This window comes from Chelonia mydas, chromosome 9, assembly GCF_015237465.2.
Source record: "Chelonia mydas isolate rCheMyd1 chromosome 9, rCheMyd1.pri.v2, whole genome shotgun sequence".
NCBI classification, from domain to species: Eukaryota; Metazoa; Chordata; order Testudines; family Cheloniidae; genus Chelonia; species Chelonia mydas.
In genome coordinates, this window is record NC_057855.1 from 24875144 (window position 1) to 24897938 (window position 22795).

Genomic DNA, 22795 nt, shown 5'->3' on the forward strand with positions numbered 1-22795 from the left:
GTCTGCCGACAATAAGGATGTACTTTTTCACACAATACACAGTCAACCTATGGAACTTGTTGCCAGGAGTTGTTGTGAAGGCCAAAAGTATAACTGGGCTCAAAAAAGAATTACCTAAGTTCATGGACGATCAGTCCATCAATGGGTATTAGCCAAGATAGTCAGGGATGCAACACAATGCTCTAAGTGACCCTAAATATCGGACTGCCAGAAGCTGGGACTGGACAATGGGATGGATCACTCTGAAGCATCTGGCACCAGCCACTGTTGGAAGATAGGATATTGGGCTAGGTGGACCACTGATCTGACCACTATGGCCATTCTTATGTTCTTATTAGAAATCATCCCATTTGGTTATCTCCCCTGCAAAAGAAGGATGGTCTCCTACAGTATGTTGTCTAGTGTTTAATTCAGCCTAGTTTTAAACGTCTAAAGCAACAGGACTTTATCTCTGCCCTTAGAAGACTGTTCTACAGATCTCGCTGTCCAGGAGTTTTTCACAATATTCAGCCTAAATGTTTCCCTTCTTAATTCCATCCCATTACTCCTACAGTCATTTTAGCTCAGTGAATTACCTTAAATCATTCCTTTCCATTTTGATCTTTATAACTGTCTACAAATATTGTATTTGAAAGGGTATCTACTCCCTTTGTCCCTGCTCAGCCCAGTGATTCTCAACCTTTTCTATACATGGATTTCCTGTTCCATGCCAGGATCCTCCAATGTAACCAGGACTTAACTGAGACCCCCTTCTATTCAGTAATATGGGAAAGGCAGGGTGGTTGTGACCGCTGCCCCCAGTTAAAAACCCATGGATTAGTCGAACCATGCATATTTATCTCTTTTAACCTTTCCTCATCAGTCATTCCCAGTCAATCTGAAAACTGCTAATGTAGCATGTGGAGCTTTAAAAACTATGATTATATGTGTGATTGGTACACTTTTAAGGTCTGGAAAAACTCCGTGTGGTAAAGTCTGAGTCTTATCAGTTGTAGCTGTGTTGACTGGAAACAGACCCTCAGAATGAAATAGGGTTGGATAAAGTTCATAAACAAGGGATCTCCATATTGTACTAACTTGATTGCTGTTATTCTGATCTAACTAAAGTAACAGTAGATAAATGCAATGATATGACTGTCTGATTAGATTTTTTGGTCAATTTAAGTTACCACTCTCTACAATAGGGTTATAAAACAAATCAAAACTTGTTTTTTCACTTGCTTTTTGTTCTGCTTTCTTTTTGGTTTCTGCATCCATCCAGGTGAGTTCATCTAACGTTGTTATAAAAACCTCACGGATTTGTGTAATCATTTCTTGAACCTGGGAAAAGCCATCAGAATACAGTAAGACCACCCTGTCATTTTTCCCTAAATCATCATCTGTTTTGTACATTCTTGTTGTTACTCAAATGGCATATTAATTGAGCAACAAACAAACAAAATCTTAAGGCCAATTTTATCAGAAAGCAAAGTTTCCAAGTGGAAAGTGTTAATTATAACAATTACCTTTGTTATTTAAAGAATCAAAAGTTAAAAGTGGCTATTACTTATTGCAGCAATAATTATTTGGGAAGATGTTATGGTCAGTGATCCTAAAGAATGTATGATTAGACAATAACCCTGTAATAACTACAAAGGAAAAATCATGTATTTTCACATCATTAGCCATAATAAAATACTGTTTTAAATAACTAAATTCACCCTCCTTTCATTGAGAAAATATACCTTACAAAATCATTTTACTTAAATATTTAATTCATCAATTTATTTTAATTAAGTTGATTTAAAAGAGTTGGTTTTCAGAAAAGGTAATCAAATTCAGTGCCTCGCTCTGTAATCTTCTCTGCTTTATGATATTGCCAGCTGCAGTTTGCCTAAGCTGTAGATTGCCTAATCTTCACTGACATCCACTCTTAGCGTCATTTGCTAATTGCTTGTTTTACTGTCCTGGAAAAGGTACATAATCCCATCATCACAGATTGCTGACATGGGTGCTTCCCAGAGAATTGCTGAGCAGCATTTTCTTCACTGTTCTTAACCCAACCTGAACATCTGAATGTGGGAAATAACATTTTATGCTTTTGCAATTAGTGTTCCCTCTGTACTGGATGAGGGAACTAAATCTATTTGCTTAGAAACATTAGCAGAGTAGTACTGCATGATGATATACTGTGTAATGTTTGTCAGATAACTCAAAGATTCTCTTGAACTGATAAGCTTGCTTTTCCTTTTCCTGATCTAGCCTTGGTAGCCATTAGCATGGGAATGAAACAAAGCTACTGTATTTTCAAGGAACAAGTTCTGACACTGGATGTATGAGTGGTGCAGCTCCCATTTATGTCAGTTGGAGCAGCTGCAAGCATGCCAAGACAGAATTTGCCCTGGGCATCTGCAGTGGAATGAAATGAATATCAGCAATAATTGGCAGGTTTCAGAGTAGCAGCCATGTTAGTCTGTATTCGCAAAAAGAAAAGGAGTACTTGTGACACCTTAGAGACTAACCAATTTATTTGAGCATAAGCTTTCGTGAGCTACAGCTCACTTCATCGGATGCATAAAAGTGGAAAATGCAGTGAGGATGTTTTTATACACACAGATCATGAAAAAATGGGTGTTTATCACTTCAAAAAGTTTTCTCTTCCCTCACCCCACTCTCCTGGTGGTAATAGCTCATCTAAAGTGATCACTCTCCTTACAATGTGTATGCTAATCAAGGTGGGCCATTTCCAGCAAAAATCCAGGGTTTAACAAGACCATCCTGGCCACTATGGATGTAGAAGCCCTCTACACCAACATTCCACATAAAGATGGACTACAAGCCGTCAGGAACACTATCCCCGATAATGTCACGGCAAACCTGGTGGCTGAACTTTGTGACTTTGTCCTCACCCATAACTATTTCACATTTGGAGACAATGTATACCTCCAAATCAGTGGCACATGGCCCCACAGTATGCCAACGTTTTTATGGCTTACTTAGAACAACGCTTCCTCAGCTCTCGTCCCGTAATACCCCTACTCTACTTGCGCTATATTGATGACATCTTCATCATCTGGACCCATGGAAAAGAAGCCCTTGAGGAATTCCACCATGATTTCAACAATTTCCATCCCACCATCAACCTCAGCCTGGACCAGTCCACACAAGAGATCCACTTCCTGGACACTACGGTGCTAATAAGCGATGGTCACATAAACACCACCCTATACCGGAAACCTACTGACGGCTATTCCTACCTACATGCCTCGAGCTTTCACCCAGACCACACCACACGGTCCATTGTCTACAGCCAAGCTCTACGATACAACCACATTTGCTCCAACCCCTCAGACGGAGACAAATACCTACAAGATCTCTATCAAGCATTTTTAAAACTACAATACCCACCTGCTGAAGTGAAGAAACAGATTGACAGAGCCAGAAGAGTACCCAGAAGTCACCTACTACAGGACAGGCCTAACAAAGAAAATAACAGAATGCTACTAGCCGTCACCTTCAGCCCCCAACTAAAACCCCTCCAACGCATTATTAAGGATCTACAACCTATCCTGAAGGACGACCCATCACTCTCACAAATCTTGGGAGACAGGCCAGTCCTTGTCTACAGACAGCCCCCCAACCTGAAGCAAATACTGACCAGCAACTACATACCACACAACAGAACCACTAACCCAGGAACCTATCCTTGCAACAAAGCCCGTTGCCAACTGTGCCCACATATCTATTTAGGGGACACTATCACAGGGCCTAATAACATCAGCCACACTATCAGAGGCTCATACACACTGTAAGGAGAGTGATCACTTTAGATAACCTATTACCAGCAGGAGAGTGGGGTGGGGGGAGAGAAAACCTGGATTTGTGCTGGAAATGGCCCACCTTGATTATCATACACATTGTAAGGAGACTGATCACTTTAGATAAGCTATTACCAGCAGGAGAGTGGGGTGGGGGGAGAGAAAACCTTTTGAAGTGATAAACACCCATTTTTTTCATGGTCTGTGTGTATAAAAACATCCTCACTGCATTTTCCACTTTTATGCATCCGATGAAGTGAGCTGTAGCTCACGAAAGCTTATGCTCAAATAAATTGGTTAGTCTCTAAGGTGCCACAAGTACTCCTTTTCTTTTAGCAATAATTGGGTTTCTACAACTCTAATATGAAGCCAATTTTTATTAAATCATCATCTACTAAACTTAACCACTTGGATGGTGAACAAGTTAAGTGAATTGAAAACATTACCACATGTTTACTGTCTCCAGAAAATGCTTCCTCTACATACAGTCGTCCCACTGCATTCTCCATATTGCCATTGACATAGTTTGCACAGCGCCGCCAAACAGCTGTTTCTGATGTTGTGCCATAAAGTGCCTGTTAAACATAAACATTAGATAAAGGAATGACATCTGGGTCAACATAAACAGAAGGAGAATGGTGGCTGATTGCCAGACTATGAGTTTTGGAGGAGTCTAATCTACCCTCACTGACTACATTTAATTATCATTCGTGTTAGTGGGGATGAGGGGTACTCTCTAAATTGAACACCGATCTGAGCAAACATACGGGAGTCACTGGCAACATTTTCTATCCCTCCAGCAGCCATGGAAGGGAGTGGGGGAAGAAAAACACCCCTAATAGCCACAAAGGGGAGAGATAAGGAAGGTGTTGCTGCACATTGCTGCCCTGGTGCCTGTATTTGAACTGCAACCCCGTGCTCCACTAAGGGCCACTGTGACCAGAGGGCAAATTCACACCCAGAGGAGGAAGGTTGAGCTTTCCACCACAGCCCTGCCAGCAGCTCCATAAGACTGCCACTGGTGGTATCTGAGCAGGGGATCCACCTAGTCAATACCCCAGATACATAGGCTATACCACCTTTCCAGCGAGAGCCACACATTTTGGGGGCAGCCCTGACTGTTTGAAGGCAGGCTGTTGGTATCTTGTACTATCAATGTACATGTTGCAAAGATTTTGTCATGATATTTCATTAATAAATGATGATGCAGAGATGTTGATGTGGTGGTGTGACATCACAAAACGATTACAATGTTAGGGAGTCACACCGTGATTATCTGGTGGCTCCCTGGAGCCCTGTTCAGTGAGGAAAGAGTTATCCTTCTCTTCAAGATTGTAGATCTGGGACTTCATGTATTAAGAGCTACATAGTTGCTGCACTTTGCACTGAATTAATGATAGTGAAAAGGAAAACTGCTGATATTTCCTTTCACACCAACAAATACATGAAGAATTAGGAGGAGAGGAAACGGCTTCAGTGGGACACAATATAGAACTGTCTACGACAGGCTTCCCTGAAGACCTTGCATTGTTGCAGCTTTTCCATGACTCTTACATGATTCAACACTGCCACTCAATAGAATAGAAAATTCCCCTATTTCTAATTTTGCTTCCTTTTTCACACACAGACACACACATATACCCTGCATCGGGGAAATATGCACGTAATACAATACTGGCACAGTATGCTGGGACTGATTCACTTTTAACCACAAAAAGCAGCAGACACAGCAAAAATAAATGCAAAAAAAAATTAAGCTGTCATGTTATGGTCGAGATTTTTTACTCAGAAATCAGGGGGCTAGAGTCAGTAGGTCAGCCAAGCTGTGCTCAGCACAAGTCCAATGGGAGACCATAAAAGTGACCTCATTGCTGCTCAATCTTACACCAGCTGCCCACAAACCAAAGCGGGGTGGGAGCTGTTGCTGCAGCTGTTGCTCAGGTGCCCCCTTATACCTGGCCACACGCCACATACATGGCTAGAATAGCCAGGAGAGAGATTACGGTGCTCTTTGTTGCTCAGGGATTCTCCTACACCTGTGGAATCCTCAGGAAGCGGCTTTTAAGTCTGTTTTGTCTCACCAGCGTGGCGCAATGAACTGGTGAATCTGGCCCTGGAAATCCAAAATTATGTTTCCTACAACAATGGAAACTCATCCGCTCTGCATGTGATTATCAATGGTGCTAAACTACAATGCATTAATATAGATTCATGTGTGTAAGGTGACCATAATGGGTCTATTAGAAACCATACCACTAACTTTCATTATTTTATCGTGCATAAACTCTCAATTACAGTGTTCCATTAAGATAGCTTTTAACATTTAATTCTGTTTTTTAAAGAATAATAATAATAGAAAAAAGAAGGTGCCAGTGACTTTCTTTAAAGGAAATAACTATATCCACAGTTGTACAGTCACTTCAAGTCCAAGTGCTATGCATCACCATACTAATGAGCATGCCATTTTCACTGTCTTTCCAAGTCTCTCAATAACAGATCTGTTGGAGGGGCAACAACTGTGATGGTGCAACCTGACAGTTTGGCCTCAGGGAATAGAATGGAACTCCAGTGAGCTAGGGTCATAGTCCTGCCTTTGTAGCAGATGCAGGTTTATTTGAATATGCAGTCTAGCAATCTGCCAGGCTCCTTCTGCTGAGATTCTAAAAAGTGGTGGCAACAGGTTTGATGGCCTTTTTGCTAGGGTTCTGGCATCTTCACTTGCAAATTTCAAGCATTCTGTCTCCAGCTCCAGAACATGTGAAATTTTAAATCAATAACTGACTGAATGGTCAAATCTTCAGAGAAAAATGCTCAGGGTGAATCGGGGAAAGGATCTTAACGTGGTTATGTTAGGGAGGTAGATTAACTACAGTGATGGGAGAACCCCTCCCGTCACTGTAATGAGTGTTTACACTGACATGCTACAGCATTTTAAGTGTAGACACAGTCGGTACTTGGCATCTTGCAGGTTTGTGCCATTAATGACCGCAATATTGGGCCCATAATGTTTGGCTATGGGTAGGGTGACCAGACAGCAAGTGTGAAAAATCAGGACAAGGGATTGGGGGTAATAGGAGCCTATATAAGAAAAAGACCCAAAAATCGGGACTGTCCCTACAGAATCAGGACATCTAGTCACCCTAGCTATGGGTCATGATACTGTAAGGTGCTGAAAAGCTTGCAGCAAGTCAACAGGAGTCGAGGAGCCATAAAATATTAAATATTACTAAATACTAATATTATTAAAATATTACTGTACTGCCATAAAACTGATCATGCATTCACTTGATTGACTCAGATTCAGAATAACACAGAGACAGACCTTAGAACAATATGCTTCCCACCCGCTTTCCAAGTATCAAGGATACATCATATAAATTATAAACACACTCCAGCAGGACCATCAGCAAACATCTACAACTTTGTGTGTTGCAAAGTTCAAAATGTATTTAAAAATGTATATCGTGTAGCTGGTTCTCGGAAAACATTTACCTTTAGTGGGTGTTAAAAAGTCATATTTAAAATTTAAAAAGAGAGATGAAGTTCTGCACCTTACGAAAAGCATTCCTTGTGTCCTTGTAGTTACGGCTTAGACTGTTTACAAGATCCATTACGTATCGCCAAATCATGTAATTTTGAATGTCTCTGTGTAATAAAACAATAATAATAAGCTGGTGATGTTTCTAGGCTTTTGGAACTTATTGGCAATAGAATGCAAATTTTAAAAACATACCTGACATACCTACCTGGAAGTATATTTATTAAGAATAGGCTTTAGTTTGGTTAGATATTCTGGAGCATAAACAACCACATCTTCTGCATTCTCAACATTAATTTTCACAGTTGACATTATATTATTTATGAATTCTGACCAGTTGAATTGCTGGAAAAAACATGCATTTTAGGGATAAGTATTAAATAAGATTAAAATAATGTGGATTGTTAACCATTTCTTTTTGGGATTGGACTATGTTTGAGTGAAACAAATGTTTCAGTTAATCTTTAGTTTTCCTAATAGTGACACTACTGTAACTGGAGCTATCATGGTAATACTTGATTTTGGAGGATTTGAAATGATATTACTCCAGGCTGACAATTACTGTGCAGGATATGGAATTTGTTTTTTTTTAAAGTACAGTGAGTTAAATGGTTATGGTACTATAAAATAAATCTGGAAAAGTGGAAATGATAATTTATGCAGTTTCAGGAGCTCTTTACTTTTCTTTTCTAATTTCTAGTCAAAAGTTTTTAAATTAATAATTCACTGAGAACCTTATTTTCATTTACTCTAAGGCCCCTCTGTATTGCTTTGGGAGTGTAATAGCATATATACTAAGGCCTTGGTACATATGATAATCTGGTCCTGTACTTTCATATGCACTAAGGTCCTGATACACAGCACAGTGAAATCAATAAGATGTATTCCAGTGGGCTTTGGAACATACCCCAAATCCTTTTACTCTTGCTCCCCAGCCTGCCATATTTTCACTAAAACAAGATACTTGAAAAGGATATATGTTTGAAAGCAACACTGTTTTCAGTGTAAAGAGGCAGTTAAATCTCAGACCAAGGTTAGTGCTTGTCTTTGGAGACCACATTATAATATCAGTAAATTAAACAATGCCTTTGTATTTACACGGAGAGTGTACAAGGAGACCAAGGCAGGCTACAATAAAAAAAAAAGTCAATGTGAATGGCAGGTACACACCTGCATAAAAGCAAACTGTTTGGACACATCTCTGAATGAGCACCCTAAAACATGGGCATCCCACATTCTGGCTTGTGCAAAATGTCTCCTCTCAGAATTCCATGTCATTCACATGTGAACAAGGTACACAGACTGAAACAGACCATGTCTTTGGCTTATGTGGGTGAGTTACACTCTACCATTAGAATAAAGTGGCTTTTCTCCTCCTCTTCTGGCCTCCAACCCCATATTCGTTTGTGCTGCTGTTCATTATTACAAGGTCTTCAGAGCTTGGACGAACAGCTATCAAAGCAATTTTCTATTAAGCAAATTCTTATTGAGTAATGCCTATGCAGTCTACACAGTGTGTTATTTTAAAACGTGAACATGTTAAATTTGAAACTGTGTGAAGGTATAAGGGATACCATTCCTCAGGGATCAGAAGCCTGCAGCTGGCTGGCTGATTAGCTCCACCTGTTGCACTGGGGAAAAAGAGCTGGCACTTAATTGGTTGATCCCCATAAAAGAAGGCAGCAGGAAATGGAGGGAGGAGTTGGTAGTACCTTCCAGAAAACTGATGGGTTAGTGGCTGTTTGCAATAGACTGCTGCTGGACCAATTGTGTTACTAAGGCTGTGACGTAAGAGGCATGACATTTTGGGTTGATGAATTTACTGGTGTGAGGAGCAGACTTGGGGAAGGGACTACTCAGCCTGCACAGACACTGAGGGAAGAGTCTATGAGGTTTTGTTTTCTTGTGTTAAGAAGGCTTGAAATAAAAAAAACTAACTGTGTGGGAAAACTGCTTCCCTGGATTCTATGAGAGAGCATCAGATAGAATTACGCTAGGGAATGAGCTGGCTCAGCAAGAGCAAAACCTGGCCTGGTAGGAGGAAGGTGCTGTAAGATAGGTCCCCAATCCTTTATGCTCTGTAATTGTGAACAAGCTTTGAATAAGAAATATCATTGCTTGCCATTATGTTTTCTGTTTTTAATAGCTCTTTGCTCAAGGAACTAGACGAAACTGAAACTGAACTGGATGAAAGGACTGGTAAGAGGTTATAGTATCTTTCACTGAACACTGAATTTGTCCCCCATACAGGCAGTAGTTATAAAAAATTGTTGACAGCTGGAGACTATTTTGTGGATTATGAAGAATGAGTTATTGGTCTCACTCTGTTATGTAGTGGGACGGTATTTGTATGACTAACCTCACCAACATGGCATCTTTGTTCATAGTTTCATCAAAGAACAAGGTCTGAGTAAGAATGGAGAATATACTTCTACAACCTATACATGCTCCCTCTAGGTCAGTACTGAAGCATATTGGCAGAGTAATGGCCTTTTCCACAGACAGTTATATAGACAGCACTGGAAAATGTGTTACTTTTCACATGCATTACACTCCTATTGGCCTTATCCTGTGCTGCTCCGAACACTACATGGAAGATGCTTAACTCCTTCAACTACCAGAAACCTCAATGGAAGATGAGGGTGTTCAACATGTTGCAGGATTGAATCCCATGAAAAAACAAAAAACCTTCTCCATTCATCACTTTACCAAATGAGCTTCCCGTGTGAGTAGATATGGCAGTTTCCATTAGGAAAACTGAGACTATACACTGCTTTGTGTAGAAGTTCACATGATCTGTTAAAATCTGCATATTGGCCCATAACTCCCTGTTCCGTTGTGCTGGGAATTCAAGATTAAAAGAGGGCTGCAGAGCCTTTGTGGGCCAATATGAAGACTGAGGGGGTGGAAATTAAAGAAGAAGATGGTTGTCATTGAAGACAATAATTGAGCTGCTATTTTCCGGTATTTTCCCCCTGTTCAGTTAAATCTGCTCTTTAAATAGTTGAGGAAAGCTACTGTATCTAGCACAAGCAGCTTTGTACTTTGACACTTGAGGAAGTCTGTCACTCAAAAAGGTCTGCCTCTTATTTTGAAAAGTGTCTTGGTCTTGATTGATACCTTCTTAAGGCATTTTTGGACAGACTTTCAGGAGAGAGGTGGCTGTTAATTTCCCCATGACATTAGAAATAGCCAGGGCAGTAATGTTTTATGAGCAAACTAAATAAATTCCTGATACCACAGTTTATGTATAGTCATTGTTTAATTTGAGATCTGTGAGTGTATGTGATGTTTATGAAATCAGAAGTGCGATAAACTGAGCTGAATTAAATTGATATTATTTAGGTTGGGACATTTAAAGTCATTGACAGTCTTTGAGATTAAGAAGGATACTATGTAACAGGCAGTGGCAGGAGGTGTATTTCAAAGGACATTACTTGGGTGGAAAGACTCAGTAATAATACACTCCTGCCTAGCATTTCAAGTTCTCTTCCAGTGACCATTAGCTAAGACTGTATGTCCAGAAGTGGCAAGTTTCACCCACCTGCCCCGCCAAGAGTAAATCAAGTCCACGGAATTAATTTTTAATGAGAATTTTCTCTCCTCTTCTCTAACCTTACCATAGGGTGGGTGTGGGTGTGGGATGGCAGGGGCAAGGCCAGCCATAATCTGGCTCAAAATAATGTGTTTAGCTCTCAGATATAGAGACGTGTGGATAACTTTATTTTTCAGGCTGCTGGCTGTTCTGAAAAATAAAAAAACAACTTGCTTTGGGTCGAACAAAACATTTTGTTCAACCTGTAATGGAACATTTCATCTTGATTTCTGGATATATATATATTTTTCAATTTTATTTTAAAAATGTAACTTTGAATCATTTAGAAAATGAACCAAAACCTTCTGTATTGGGGGTTATCTTTTCAATTGAAACCATTTGGTGAATTCGACACATGCATAAAACATTTTGGTTTACCAAGTCTGCATTTTTTGGTCTTCTCCCCTCCCTGCCGGCCCCGCCGCCCCCCCAAAAAAATTGGGGTTGAAAAATTTTGACCAGCTCTAGTCAATGCTCTTCCAGCAATCCTGAGTGTTGGCTTTAAAAGAGTACTTCCTTGTTTTTAATTTAGTGGCACCAAATCAGCCAGTAATAGCCTATCATCTTCAAGCACTTCATATACATAGTTCAACTTTAAAATACCTCAGTTCTAGATAAAAGCTTTATTTCAAAAAGAATTCTATAATATGACAGTTTCTTTCATCAGGAACTAATAGGACTTGAAAATATTTGGATATTAATCACTCACCTTATGATTGATCTCCAAAGAGAAGTTATTTTGGAGTTCTGTTAATGTCATTTTATTATACAGCAGAACTGGATTGTTTCTGTCTTCAGGTTTAGATGTAGCCTACACATGTTAATTACAGAAGAAGACTATATAAGTTGAGGCAATTTATTGCAATAGCAGGAAAAGGAAGTGACAATGATGAAAGAACTGAAGGTCTTATGGCTTGATACATTGATACATGTCTACTGTATATGGGCAGTATATATATTGCTCAATGTCTTGCAGGTACATGTTGTAGGCTTGAGTCAAAAGAGAGGACAAAATTACACTGACTAAATCTCTGTTAATACTATAGGTCTCTACTTTTTGGATTGGTTTTGGATTAGAGAGCCAGTATCACTGCCTTTTCCAAGAAGCTCTCTTGCTCTGCTAAGATACTTTCAACCCGTGGGATATACTTCTACTCTTTCTCATGCACCACGGATATCCCCAGTTAAGTTCTTTAAACAGCCATCTGGCACATGTTCTCTTGTCCTCAAAGATCCACTTCATTCCTGGGTTTCCATCTGTCCTTTCCAATGTACAGCATCCCCCCCGAGCCAGATCTGCCCTAAGGGTAGGAGAGGAGCAAGCACTTGCATGATGCAGCACTGAGCAGGGAAATACTGGCTTTTTGCCATATTGCTACTTCCCCTCTGTCTCCTCCTATTGCAGCTTGTCTGACTAGAGAGGGGGAGGAAGTATCATCTGGCAGCATATCGTCCTTGTGTCCCTTCTTACCTTGACTCCCATGATGGCAAGTTGAGGACACAAAACAATAAGGATCCAAGTGTTTTCTCAAAGGAAGGTGATCTATCCAAGGCAGAATCCCCTACCTTTATTGGCACTGCCAACTCTGCTGGTGTAGGGTTAGCAAACTTTGGCCTCTCCATTCATTTTTAATTTAGAAATTCTCTCCCCAGCTCCAATCCTTTTTAAGACTTCCTTTATATTTATTGTTTTTCATTCCCTCTACCGTGCTCCATTATTCCTCACTCGGCTTCATCATACATTTTTCTCTGCACTCCTTTTCCTACAGGCTTTTCTAAGCCAAATGCAGATTCCACATCCATTACTGTTCAAACTGGAGCTGAACTTTCAAACTTAGGTCAAATGGGTTCAAAATCAGGCAACAGCAGGTTGCCCATCACTAAGCGTGGCATTTGCCAATAGAAATGCTATAGAGAAGTGTCAGATGTGACTTCGTTTCTAACTTCTCATTTCAATCCCTCACTCTTTATCAAATAAGCTCCTCTTGGTTGAAAGTTTTCCATCTTTGGTCTCAGCCAGAGGTGACTTTCTCAAGATTCTGAGGAAAATCAAAATCATCTGGTTTTGGTATATGGAAATGGGGAAATTACACTTCCTCCACACATGCCATTAGTCTGTTGGTGTGACTCAAATGGCTGAAGCTAGAAAATGCAAACTTGGATTGTTTTATAGTCCTCCTCATTGAGGAAGTAAAAACAACTCAAGGGTGAAGAAAATCAGTCCAGAATCTTCAAGTTGTGAATGTTTTGAGGCTATATTTTTGTGCATGAGTACCAGAATTTTCCATTTGGTTTTCCCCTTTGACACATTTAAATTCTGGCTGCCTGTGTTAGGGATGTTACTGTTGAAGAAAACTCTTGGCTAAGAATCTGTTTGGGACAGCTGACTAAGGGAGGGACTGAAAAGGTGGTGTGGGCCAAATATTACTCTGTTGTATTTGGTGCTCACTGCTCTAACCAACCCCCCCACCAAAATCAAGAAGGGTAGGGAAGAAAGAGACCCCTAAAATGTCCCTCAAAGTGCCTTTTTTTAAGCAGATGGTATGTGAACCAAGTCTCTTCTGTCATTTTCCCACTCCCCACTAGAGCTATGGAGGGCTGAAGTAAACAATGTGCAGAGGGTCAGGATACTACTGCTTGGGAGGAGACACCTAATGATAATATCTCCTCTTTCTCATTGTAATAGGCACCTTCAGGTCCATGTGCCCTTTAATCTCCCATCTTGTGTACCAGACCTGACCTTCTTCAGGATTGGCCTGGTGCACATCCCGTTTAGTCTCCTGTGTCTTATGGACACCATACTGCCATATAAGCTAGTCTTAGGATTTGGAACCTAAAGCATTGTATAGAGTTGCTGTGTTTAAATGAAGAACCTCTGTGCACACGAATCGCTTCAAGTGGTTTGCAGTAGGCTGGCACATTACATGTGGCATTCTCCTCCTAATTTCCAGCTGCTTTATCAAATTAAAAGACAGCTAAAAATATACTCAGCGTTTTGCTAATAATACTTTCCAGACAAGCAATTGCTATAGTTGCCACAAGGGTGTTATGAAATCCTAACTCATAGGGGAAGGGGTCCACAGGATTTTGAATGGGAGGGAAGGTGGCCCATGATACAATCTTTCAGGTCCTCACTTTGGAAAAGTCTGACACTTCTGCTCTACTCTATACAGTTGGTATATCAGTTTAAGATTGTAAAATGTTTTGGGATCCTTTGAAGATGAAGGCCATTATATAAATGTAACATGGGCTGCGTTGTCCTGAATACAGCTTCCAGTTACAGGGAGACAATGCCTATTAATTATCTCAGGGCAGAATATGGCTCCATATCTTCTTAGTGTTCACATGTAAGGTAACTTCATAACTGTTTATAATGTTCTTTCCTAAGTATTCCTACTGCTTATCTCTTTCAACCGAGAATAAAGTCAGTTATGTAAAACTCACAAAGAAAAGTTTCCTTACATTGGCAATCTCTACCTCCAGATCCATAACTCTTTCCATTTCTTTAGAAATCTGGCTTTCATTGATGGTGAGATGTTTTTCTTGGAGAATTAACTTAGCCACAGAAATCATGAAAGACACATAGGCTGAACATGCCTGCAAAAAAGAAACCATTTCAAGACAAACCTCTTTGAAGTACTGTGTATCATACATATCTTAGACTAACTTTGATTTCTGTGAATTATTATTCTTTAGAAATGTAGCTAACGAGTGCCAAGAACAAAATCTAGTACTACATTCTGAAATGCTGTGTTATAACGTGGAAATTAACTTTAAAAATTTCCTCATGGCAAATTGCTATATGTTTGCAGCACTAATCAAGGCTAAACATTGCACTCTATTATGCCATGCACTCTATTTAAAATTATGATGTTTACAAGTTCATACTTAAACCCCACCCCTCATTTGTCTGGGAATTACCCTAAATTTCCTAATCATCTTACTTAATGCCTCCAGGCAGCAGAAGCAGAAACGTTAACATCAGGGAAATGCTGATGGGCTAGTGCTGAATTAGCATTTGGGAAACATCACTCCCAGAAACAGTGATTCATTTTTTTAGTCAAGTAATTACTATATCTTTCTTGTGAGTCTATAGGAACCTCTGTGATGGCCAGTTTCCTCAGTCTGCAGTGATACATACTTTCTATCAGAACATCCTGAGGTCTGGCTAATGGCCGTGCACTCCGTTATGCATTCAAAGGCTAGGGGAAAAGTGTTCTGTATACAGCTTTTTATAAACTGTGTTGGCTAAATAGTTTGTAGCAGGGACATTTCTGCAGCTCCTGTGGAATTTAACAGAAAATGATAACCTTTCTGTAGGCTTTCAGATCATCCTATTCAATGTAATGAATAATAATATCCCTGCTATGGATATCTATAGGGTGGCTAACATGTAATATGGATATAATTTTCTATTAAATTTTATAAGATTAAATTTCTATAGAACCCTCTTGCTGTCATCTGTTCAGTTCTATGGGACTTTTCCATAAAGGAAAGTAGGGAAGGAATTTCATTACAATGCCTCTTTATAATTCCCACTCACTTTGCTTTACCTTCTCCCTGATAGGAATCCTGCTTTCAACATGCTCCCTTAATGCAAATATAAATAAATTAAACTAAATAGAAAAACAAAATTTTTAAAGCATATGTGCATTTAAGGAGATATATTGGGATGTTTTTATGTCTGCTCACAAGCTGACAGAATCTGTGTCCTGAAATGAGACATTCAGGTGGACATTTTAGTGACTACCACCAATGCCATTCATCTGCAGTTAGCCTCTCATATGTGTGTTAAAAGGCAGTGCTGGTAACAGTCTGTATGCACTTGGGGCTTAAACCTACAAAGCACTGGGCACCTCCTGAAAATGATGTTGACTTCACTGGGAGTTGGTGGGTCACTGCACCTCACAGGATTGGGCCCTCAGTGATACTTTTCATGAGTTAGAAAAGAACACTTTAACAGGGAGGAAATGGCATGAAGTTCCTGGCAGTTAACATGAAAAATTGTACCATGAAGTGTGCTTAACAAGCCCAGAAACACCACTTAAGAGTACACAGATATGTACACAAATCTTAAGCTTTCCAGGGGCCCAATCCAAATCCGAAGTTAATGGCCTTTAATTGCCTTCAATGGACTGTGGATCAGGCCTAACCTGGAGACCATTGCATGGCACCTAGGAACAATCAGAACAGCCAAGAGGACAATTCAGCTGATCTCTAGCTACAGTTGTAAATAGGTGCTGGATATACTGCAATCTTAAAGGGCATTCAGGGTCAAAAATAACTGTCAGCAGTGGGGTGATATGGCTTCTGAGCAGGGGTGAAAGTGGGCCAGTACGACATACTGGTAAGAAGTGGCCGCCGATACCGGCCCGCACTCAGCTGACGTTAGAGCGCTTCTTAAAGCCGCAGCACTTTAACGTCACTGTCCCCTTTGCCCCCTGTGGGTCGCCAGTGGAGGGGTGGGGGCAAAAGGGGCAGCTGCCCCAGGGCCAGCAATTTAAGAGGGCCCGAGGCTCCCAGCCGCTGCTGCTACCGTGGCAGTGGCCAGAGCCCCGGGCCCTTTAAATGGGCGCCAGAGCCCTGGGCAGTGCGGGCCAGGCAGCGCAGATGGGCTGGCTCGGAGAGACTGACTCCCTGCCCCCAAACCCGCCCCTTCTGCCCGAGGCCCCTCCCCTTCCAGGGTCCCCGAGCCTGGCCCCTGTACTGGTAAGTGCTTAATGTTACTTTCACCTGTTTCTGAAGTACCATTAGTTTAAAAAAACCTCACATGTAGTTTTGGAATGAGAAACACCCCTTCTAAAGCTGAAAATGCTTAGGTTAAAGAACAGGAGATAGACTGTCTGTCTGTTTGCCACATACAGCTCAAGGATAAAAGCAGAATGACACAGCAGGAACCAGAGCCAAGAAAAGGCTGCTGGCAGAGTGCAGGTGTCTACTCTGTTGGGAAGAGACTTTTCTCATTTCCTTGAAGTCTTTGTGGCGGTGGGAAATTTAGACTCTTCCGGCCTAGTGCTTACTCTTGGCATTGCTAAGAGGTTTGGTTGGTTTGTTTTTTGGGGGGGTTTCCCCCCCAAACATTTGTCCATACTTTCTTCCTTATTTAGTGGTAGAATGTTTGAGGTTTTGATGGTAGACAATTTTTCAGGTCACACTGTAAGACCATCTAATTTGTTCACTAGATTCTGTATCAAAACAAATACTAAAACCAAGATCTTGCATTTAAAAGGCCCAAGAAATAGCTATTGTTACAGCCCAAATACATCCTTAAGGGGGATGGAATTTGGATTAAAATTTGAATGGGGTGCCAGCCCTTCATGTTAAACATTGTACAGATTTGTACATCTGAGAACTCAGTGGCCTGATTCTCCTCTCACTTATGCTTGTGTAAATCACAATTTGCTCCACTGAAGTAATTAGTGCTATACTTTGTAAAAACTATTGTAAGATCAAAATCAGGCCCACAGTCAAATGAAAATACCAGCAAGAGTCACAATTCATACAACTTACATAATTTCCTCATGACCTACTTTCTGGTAGGCTGTAAGCTCTTTGGGGCAGGGGCCATCTTCTTGTTCTGTGTTTATACAGCACCTAGCATAGTGGGGTACTCGTCTGTGACGGGCTCCTAGGAACTATGCTAATATGCATAATTAGTGGTTATCTTTATTAGTAAGTAAACTCTCTAATTAAACATAATGTTACAATTTAAACTAGTTAAGTATCATACGTTAGCAAAAATCAACAAAACGCAATCATGCATTTCTCACCACTTCTGCCTTTAATTATATGATGGGAAAACTGGCTAATTAAAGGCACAATTTTAGCACTTAGATGACTTCAGTAAATATATATATATTTAACGCCTGGAGGATTAAGATGCACCCATTGTTGGCAATGGGGGGAATATACAATTCTAGTAGCAAGGAGTTAATGAAAATATACATGCATGGTAAGTAAACATGAATTAAAGATCAGCTAGAACTATAAACAGCTTTAGTAATTCTAATGGCATGATGTAATGTGGCTGCTAGGCTCTCTGCTTACCTTCAAGCTTAAGACACTTTTAGATCTTTTCTGCTAAACCATGCAATACAGTAGTTCGACTGGAGGCTCCTTTTTGACTGTAGGTTTCCTACTCTCTTCATCCCATTAAACATATCAGTGACAACTAAAATTTAACTTTTTTTTTCAAAATGATCAAATGTCATCTCCATCCTTAATCTTGTTTTCAAAAGTCAAATACAGACAGTGTCAACGAATCCACTACCTCCAACTCTGGTCTATAAGCTCCCGGGACAAGGATCTCAAGAAGGTGGCAACAAATCTGTAAAGCCTGGCCTCCGCTGACACCCTAGACTCTTTCCAGTCTTGCTTCATTCAAGATGTGATAGTACAGAAATGGCCTTGGCTGAACTGATGAGACAACCTCTTCATGATGATGGAACACCAAGGCTGAGACCAAATCTTCCATATTAAACACTTTTAACACTGCTGGTTTCAACTATCCTGGTTTATTTTTTGTGTCCTGGCAGAAGTTGATGGAATGATGCTACATTTATTCCTTTCCATTTTTGGCAACTGCTGCTGCTCCATAAGAGCTTCAGCTTGCATGCTCCCACAAGGCTCAGCCTCATCATTGCTCTTCTTTGAAATCTATGTGCAGCCATTAGGGACAACTATGAGGCAACATGAGCTATGAGCATCCTTCTCATCCAGCACAGAGTATCCCCACTATCTCAGTGCATATGGGGAACTTGACTTTGGATAGAGAACAGCTGGCTCAGAATGCACCCAGGAAAACAGAACGAAGTCCCTACCTTCACTACATCATATTCATAGCACCGCCACGGTCCTATGGCTCTTGTCCCCCTCCCCTACTCTAATTTATATCTCCTTGCCTTCTCACTTGCTACTCATTCATATTCAATGTTTCCTTTTTCTGTTCCTGATTTTTGTGCCTTTCTTTGTTTCTTCCACCTTTTTCTCTCTGCTAAGCACACTCTCTGCTATCAGATCAATCTCTTCTTAAAACTCTTTATACCCATGAACCTCTCTGTTCTCCCCACCAGTGTGGTTTCCATGGGAGTTAGATTGCAGGCTCTTTGGGCCAGGGATGGTTCTCCTTTCAGTATTGCCTGTGCACATGGGAGAGAATGTGCACCCCTACTTGTTAGCCATGGCTTACCTCCTTATATGCACCAGTACATTCATAGTAGTCACGAGAAGGCAGACCAAGCCCAGGTTGATCAATCTACAAAAACAATTAAAAAAAAAATAGCTTACAGACAAAATAGTACCACCCTGTAGCAAACTAAAATTTTGGAAATAATGAAAGTATTCTCTGATTTCATTCTTAATATTGCAAATCCATAGGCTGACTGAAGTGGGTCTCTTTCTCTCTCTTCCTACCTTCCTCTTCTCCCCTCCCCCCCCTTTTCTTTTTCCTCTCCTTTTTCCTCCCTATTACTGGAAAACTTTAAATCAAGACTGGATGCATTCCTAAGAGCCATGCTGTAATTCAAACACAGATATTGGACTTGAAGAGGGTTTATACAGGGAAGTCCTCTGGCCTGTGTCCTGCAGGATGTCAGACTAGATAATCACAGTGGAACCTTCTGGCCTTAATTTATGAATCATCTCCTCTTAGCTCTTTCCCTCTGCTGCTGCCCTATAAACAATACAGTCCATTGTGGCATTGTCTTCAGAGGTAAGCAGACAATGCAACTGGTGGCAAAGAATACACAGACAAAATCTATAGATGGGCACCATGGCTATTGAAGACTCTATATAATGTGTAAAACAGAGTAGATTCACCATTGCTAAGGGTTGCATGAGAAAGCTGGGCTGCAGGTGGATTCACCACTGCCCTTCCCCAGATATTCTCCTAGGGGAGACTATTTTAAATTTATGGCCAGGGCAGGCTGCACAGCAGCTGCTTGGAAAATGTGCTATTTAATCAAAAAATAGACTGGTCACCCTGGCCACATCCCTTTCAGAGCTCTGCTGGCTGACTGCAGATCCCACAGTGGAGTAAGGGGTGTGACTGTCTTGTACAGCTGCAGCTCCCTTGTTGGTGGGTTTTCTGCCTTAGGGTCTTGCAATCCTGAGTTACGCTGGCTGAGCATAGTCCAGTGAACACAAGAAAATACGCTGCATGCATGCTATTTTCATACATATACAGATATTTGTCACAGTCCTATTAAGTGTCATTAAAACCCCTCAGTAACTGAGATTCTCTGTACCAGACTGATAAACCCTTTAAATACAAAGGGTACAAACATAAGATTTGCTATTGCTTAACTGCCAAAATTCAAATCAGTTAATTTTTCCTTCTGACTTCCTTTAGCTAATAATTATAAAAGAGTGAAATGTGTATGGCTATAAGGATTATTTAGTCAATGCCATCCTAGCAGACTTACATGAATGATATGCGCTGTGGAGTTCTTATCATTGGTGCCAACAAAAAAATTAATAAGGACCTTTTTCCCATATTGTGAATTCAGTTGTGCAATAGCTGTTTCAGCTGTCCAACTGGCACCTAAGGAAATGATAGATGCCTTTAGTCTCAGTATTTTTGGAAAATAAAGAAAAAATACAATCATTTAGAGATTTTAACAGAAAAATAAATGGAAAAAAGTTGGCCTACCATATGCAGAGTCCCAGTTATCTGTTGCTACAGGCCATTCAGACACATGTGGCAATATATTGATTAAAGGTTTTCCACCTCTACTATCAATAGTAGCTTTTGGAAACAAGAAAATTAATACAGTATGAGTTATATGCCCAGATATTTTAAAACATCCAAATACTATACTGACTTGTATAAAAGGTCATCCGTATTCCAGGATTCTGCAGCTGAAAAACTTTTCCCCAGAACATACCCACCAGCAGCACTGCAGATTTGTGCTCCAGAATCTGAGATTTCTTTTAAAAAAAAATTCTCTTATGAATGCAAAACAAACCAACCAAACAACAAAACCTTAAAATGTGAGCCAGTGTAAACTGAAGTACAGTTTGCTGCAATCACCTTCAAACAATAGCTCTGAAAAATCTAAGTTAACATTTCACTCTGACACCTAACAATGATAATTCAAAGGGCTACAGTTAGCTCTTTTACTGATGAGCATTTTAGTAGAAACATCTGGTTAACACTCTTATCCCCCAAATCCAAAACTGTTTCCCCATGCCTTTCCTGATGTCAGAAGTCCCAAATGACTGCTACCCAGCACTCAAAATCTCCATCTTCAAGAATTTCTACAGTGCAGTTCTAAGTTGCCTACAAAAGGCTGCAGCACAGAGAATAGGGAAGAGTAATATAAACTGACATCAAAATTAATAACACAGTGGCTACTGTACTGAGGTTCATATTTAATTAAATACAAATCTACATAAGAACAGCCATACTGGGTCAGACCAAAAGTCCATCTAGCCCAGTATCCTATCTTCTGACAGTGGCCAATGCCTGGTGCTCCAGAGGGAATGAACAGAACAGGTAATCACCAAGTGATCCATCCCCTGTTGCCCATTCCCAGCTTCTGGCAAACAGAGGCTAGGGACATCTAATCTAGTTCACATGAAGTGGGGTCAGAACTTCCAGTTTGCTTCCCGAGATGGCTCCAGAAGCTGGGGGTCTTGTAGCATTTAGTTACAGCCCCCATGCACTGTGCAGTATATGGATTATGCCCATATTTACATAGAAATCTTATGTACAGTAATTTGTGGAGAAACTTACTTTCATTTATACACGATCTGTACAGAGCTTTTGCTTTCTGCACTGCCAGTATGTCATTAGTGTTGTCCCTGTCAAGGACGTCTGAAACAAAGAACACATACATGAAAAAATATTACAGCATCTCATCTGCAATGGGAGGAGCCTGGAGGAAAACATGATAGAAACCAACTGGGAGCACAAGGATGGGGGATCAATAACTCTTCAGCATGCTCCCTGTTCAGAGCAAATCCCATAGAAGCCCCTCCACGCCAAGTCTGAAAGGACAGGGCCCTGGAGGTGGCATGGCTGGGTGGGGAGTGGTGATACTCTTAAGACAGCCACTCTCCATGGTATCATCTCCAGCCTACAGATGTTTACCTGGCAAACATTATTGGGAAACCTTCTATGGAGTCCTCCTCTGTAGAATGAAAATTCCCTGACCCTGGAGGGAGAGTTTGCAGATGGTGGGGAAGCTCTGTGAGTAGAGGGAGCTGTGTTGCCATGCAAGAGGTGAAGCCTAGGAAACAGTACAGGAATATTGGGTTTCCCTGCAAAGGCCCCTGACCACCATGGATGCTTTGAGTTTTGTGGGTGGTGTCCCCCAAATGATCTGCTGGGGGCAGCTGGGAAGGGTACTTGCTCTCCTCCCGTCCCCGTCCCCCCCCCGACACACAATGGAATGATTAAAAAAACACCCTATCTGTGGAAACTCAAGGGAGGGATTATGTAGGCCACAATCCTGAATTTGGTCTTAATACCTTTTGACATCTTGATATGCCATGAACTTAACACTTAGAAAGGGTCTGCCTGCTTGGCTGTGGCTGAAGGAGTACAGACATGCTGAATGTAAAGCTGGCACAGAGCAACTTCTAGCATGTGGAGCAGTGCTCCAATGGCTCACACAGAGGGAAACTCCTTTTTTTCCCCTCACCTGGGACAGCTGTCACTTATAGGTCAGGAGGGTAGTGAATTGGGTTTCAGCTGTTGTAATAGGTGGATAAGTGCACACACAGAATTCAGTCATCACAGGGGTCAGGTCTGGACAAGTCTGCTTCAGTGGTCAGCTACTATTTTTTCAGAAACAACCACATTACTACCAAAACTCAAATTATTATCCATATCCAAGCAAATAACGGGGGTTGATTTATGCT

General features: G+C 40.8%; 1 protein-coding gene across 3 annotated transcripts in view; it reads right to left on the reverse strand.

Annotated features, from left to right (window-relative positions):
* MME (membrane metalloendopeptidase) overlaps nucleotides 1-22795 on the reverse strand; it is a 66483-nt gene that overhangs the window by 32298 nt on the left and 11390 nt on the right. For all 3 annotated transcript variants that reach the window (XM_007057363.4, XM_043522791.1, XM_043522792.1), the window contains exons 5-14: nucleotides 21666-21746; nucleotides 20580-20675; nucleotides 20353-20471; nucleotides 19119-19184; nucleotides 14393-14527; nucleotides 11640-11741; nucleotides 7544-7680; nucleotides 7349-7442; nucleotides 4244-4372; nucleotides 1222-1320 (exon numbers count right to left, since the gene is read on the reverse strand). In XM_007057363.4, coding sequence (XP_007057425.2) covers nucleotides 1222-1320; nucleotides 4244-4372; nucleotides 7349-7442; nucleotides 7544-7680; nucleotides 11640-11741; nucleotides 14393-14527; nucleotides 19119-19184; nucleotides 20353-20471; nucleotides 20580-20675; nucleotides 21666-21746 — 1058 coding nt within the window. The remainder of the gene's footprint in view (nucleotides 1-1221; nucleotides 1321-4243; nucleotides 4373-7348; nucleotides 7443-7543; nucleotides 7681-11639; nucleotides 11742-14392; nucleotides 14528-19118; nucleotides 19185-20352; nucleotides 20472-20579; nucleotides 20676-21665; nucleotides 21747-22795) is intronic.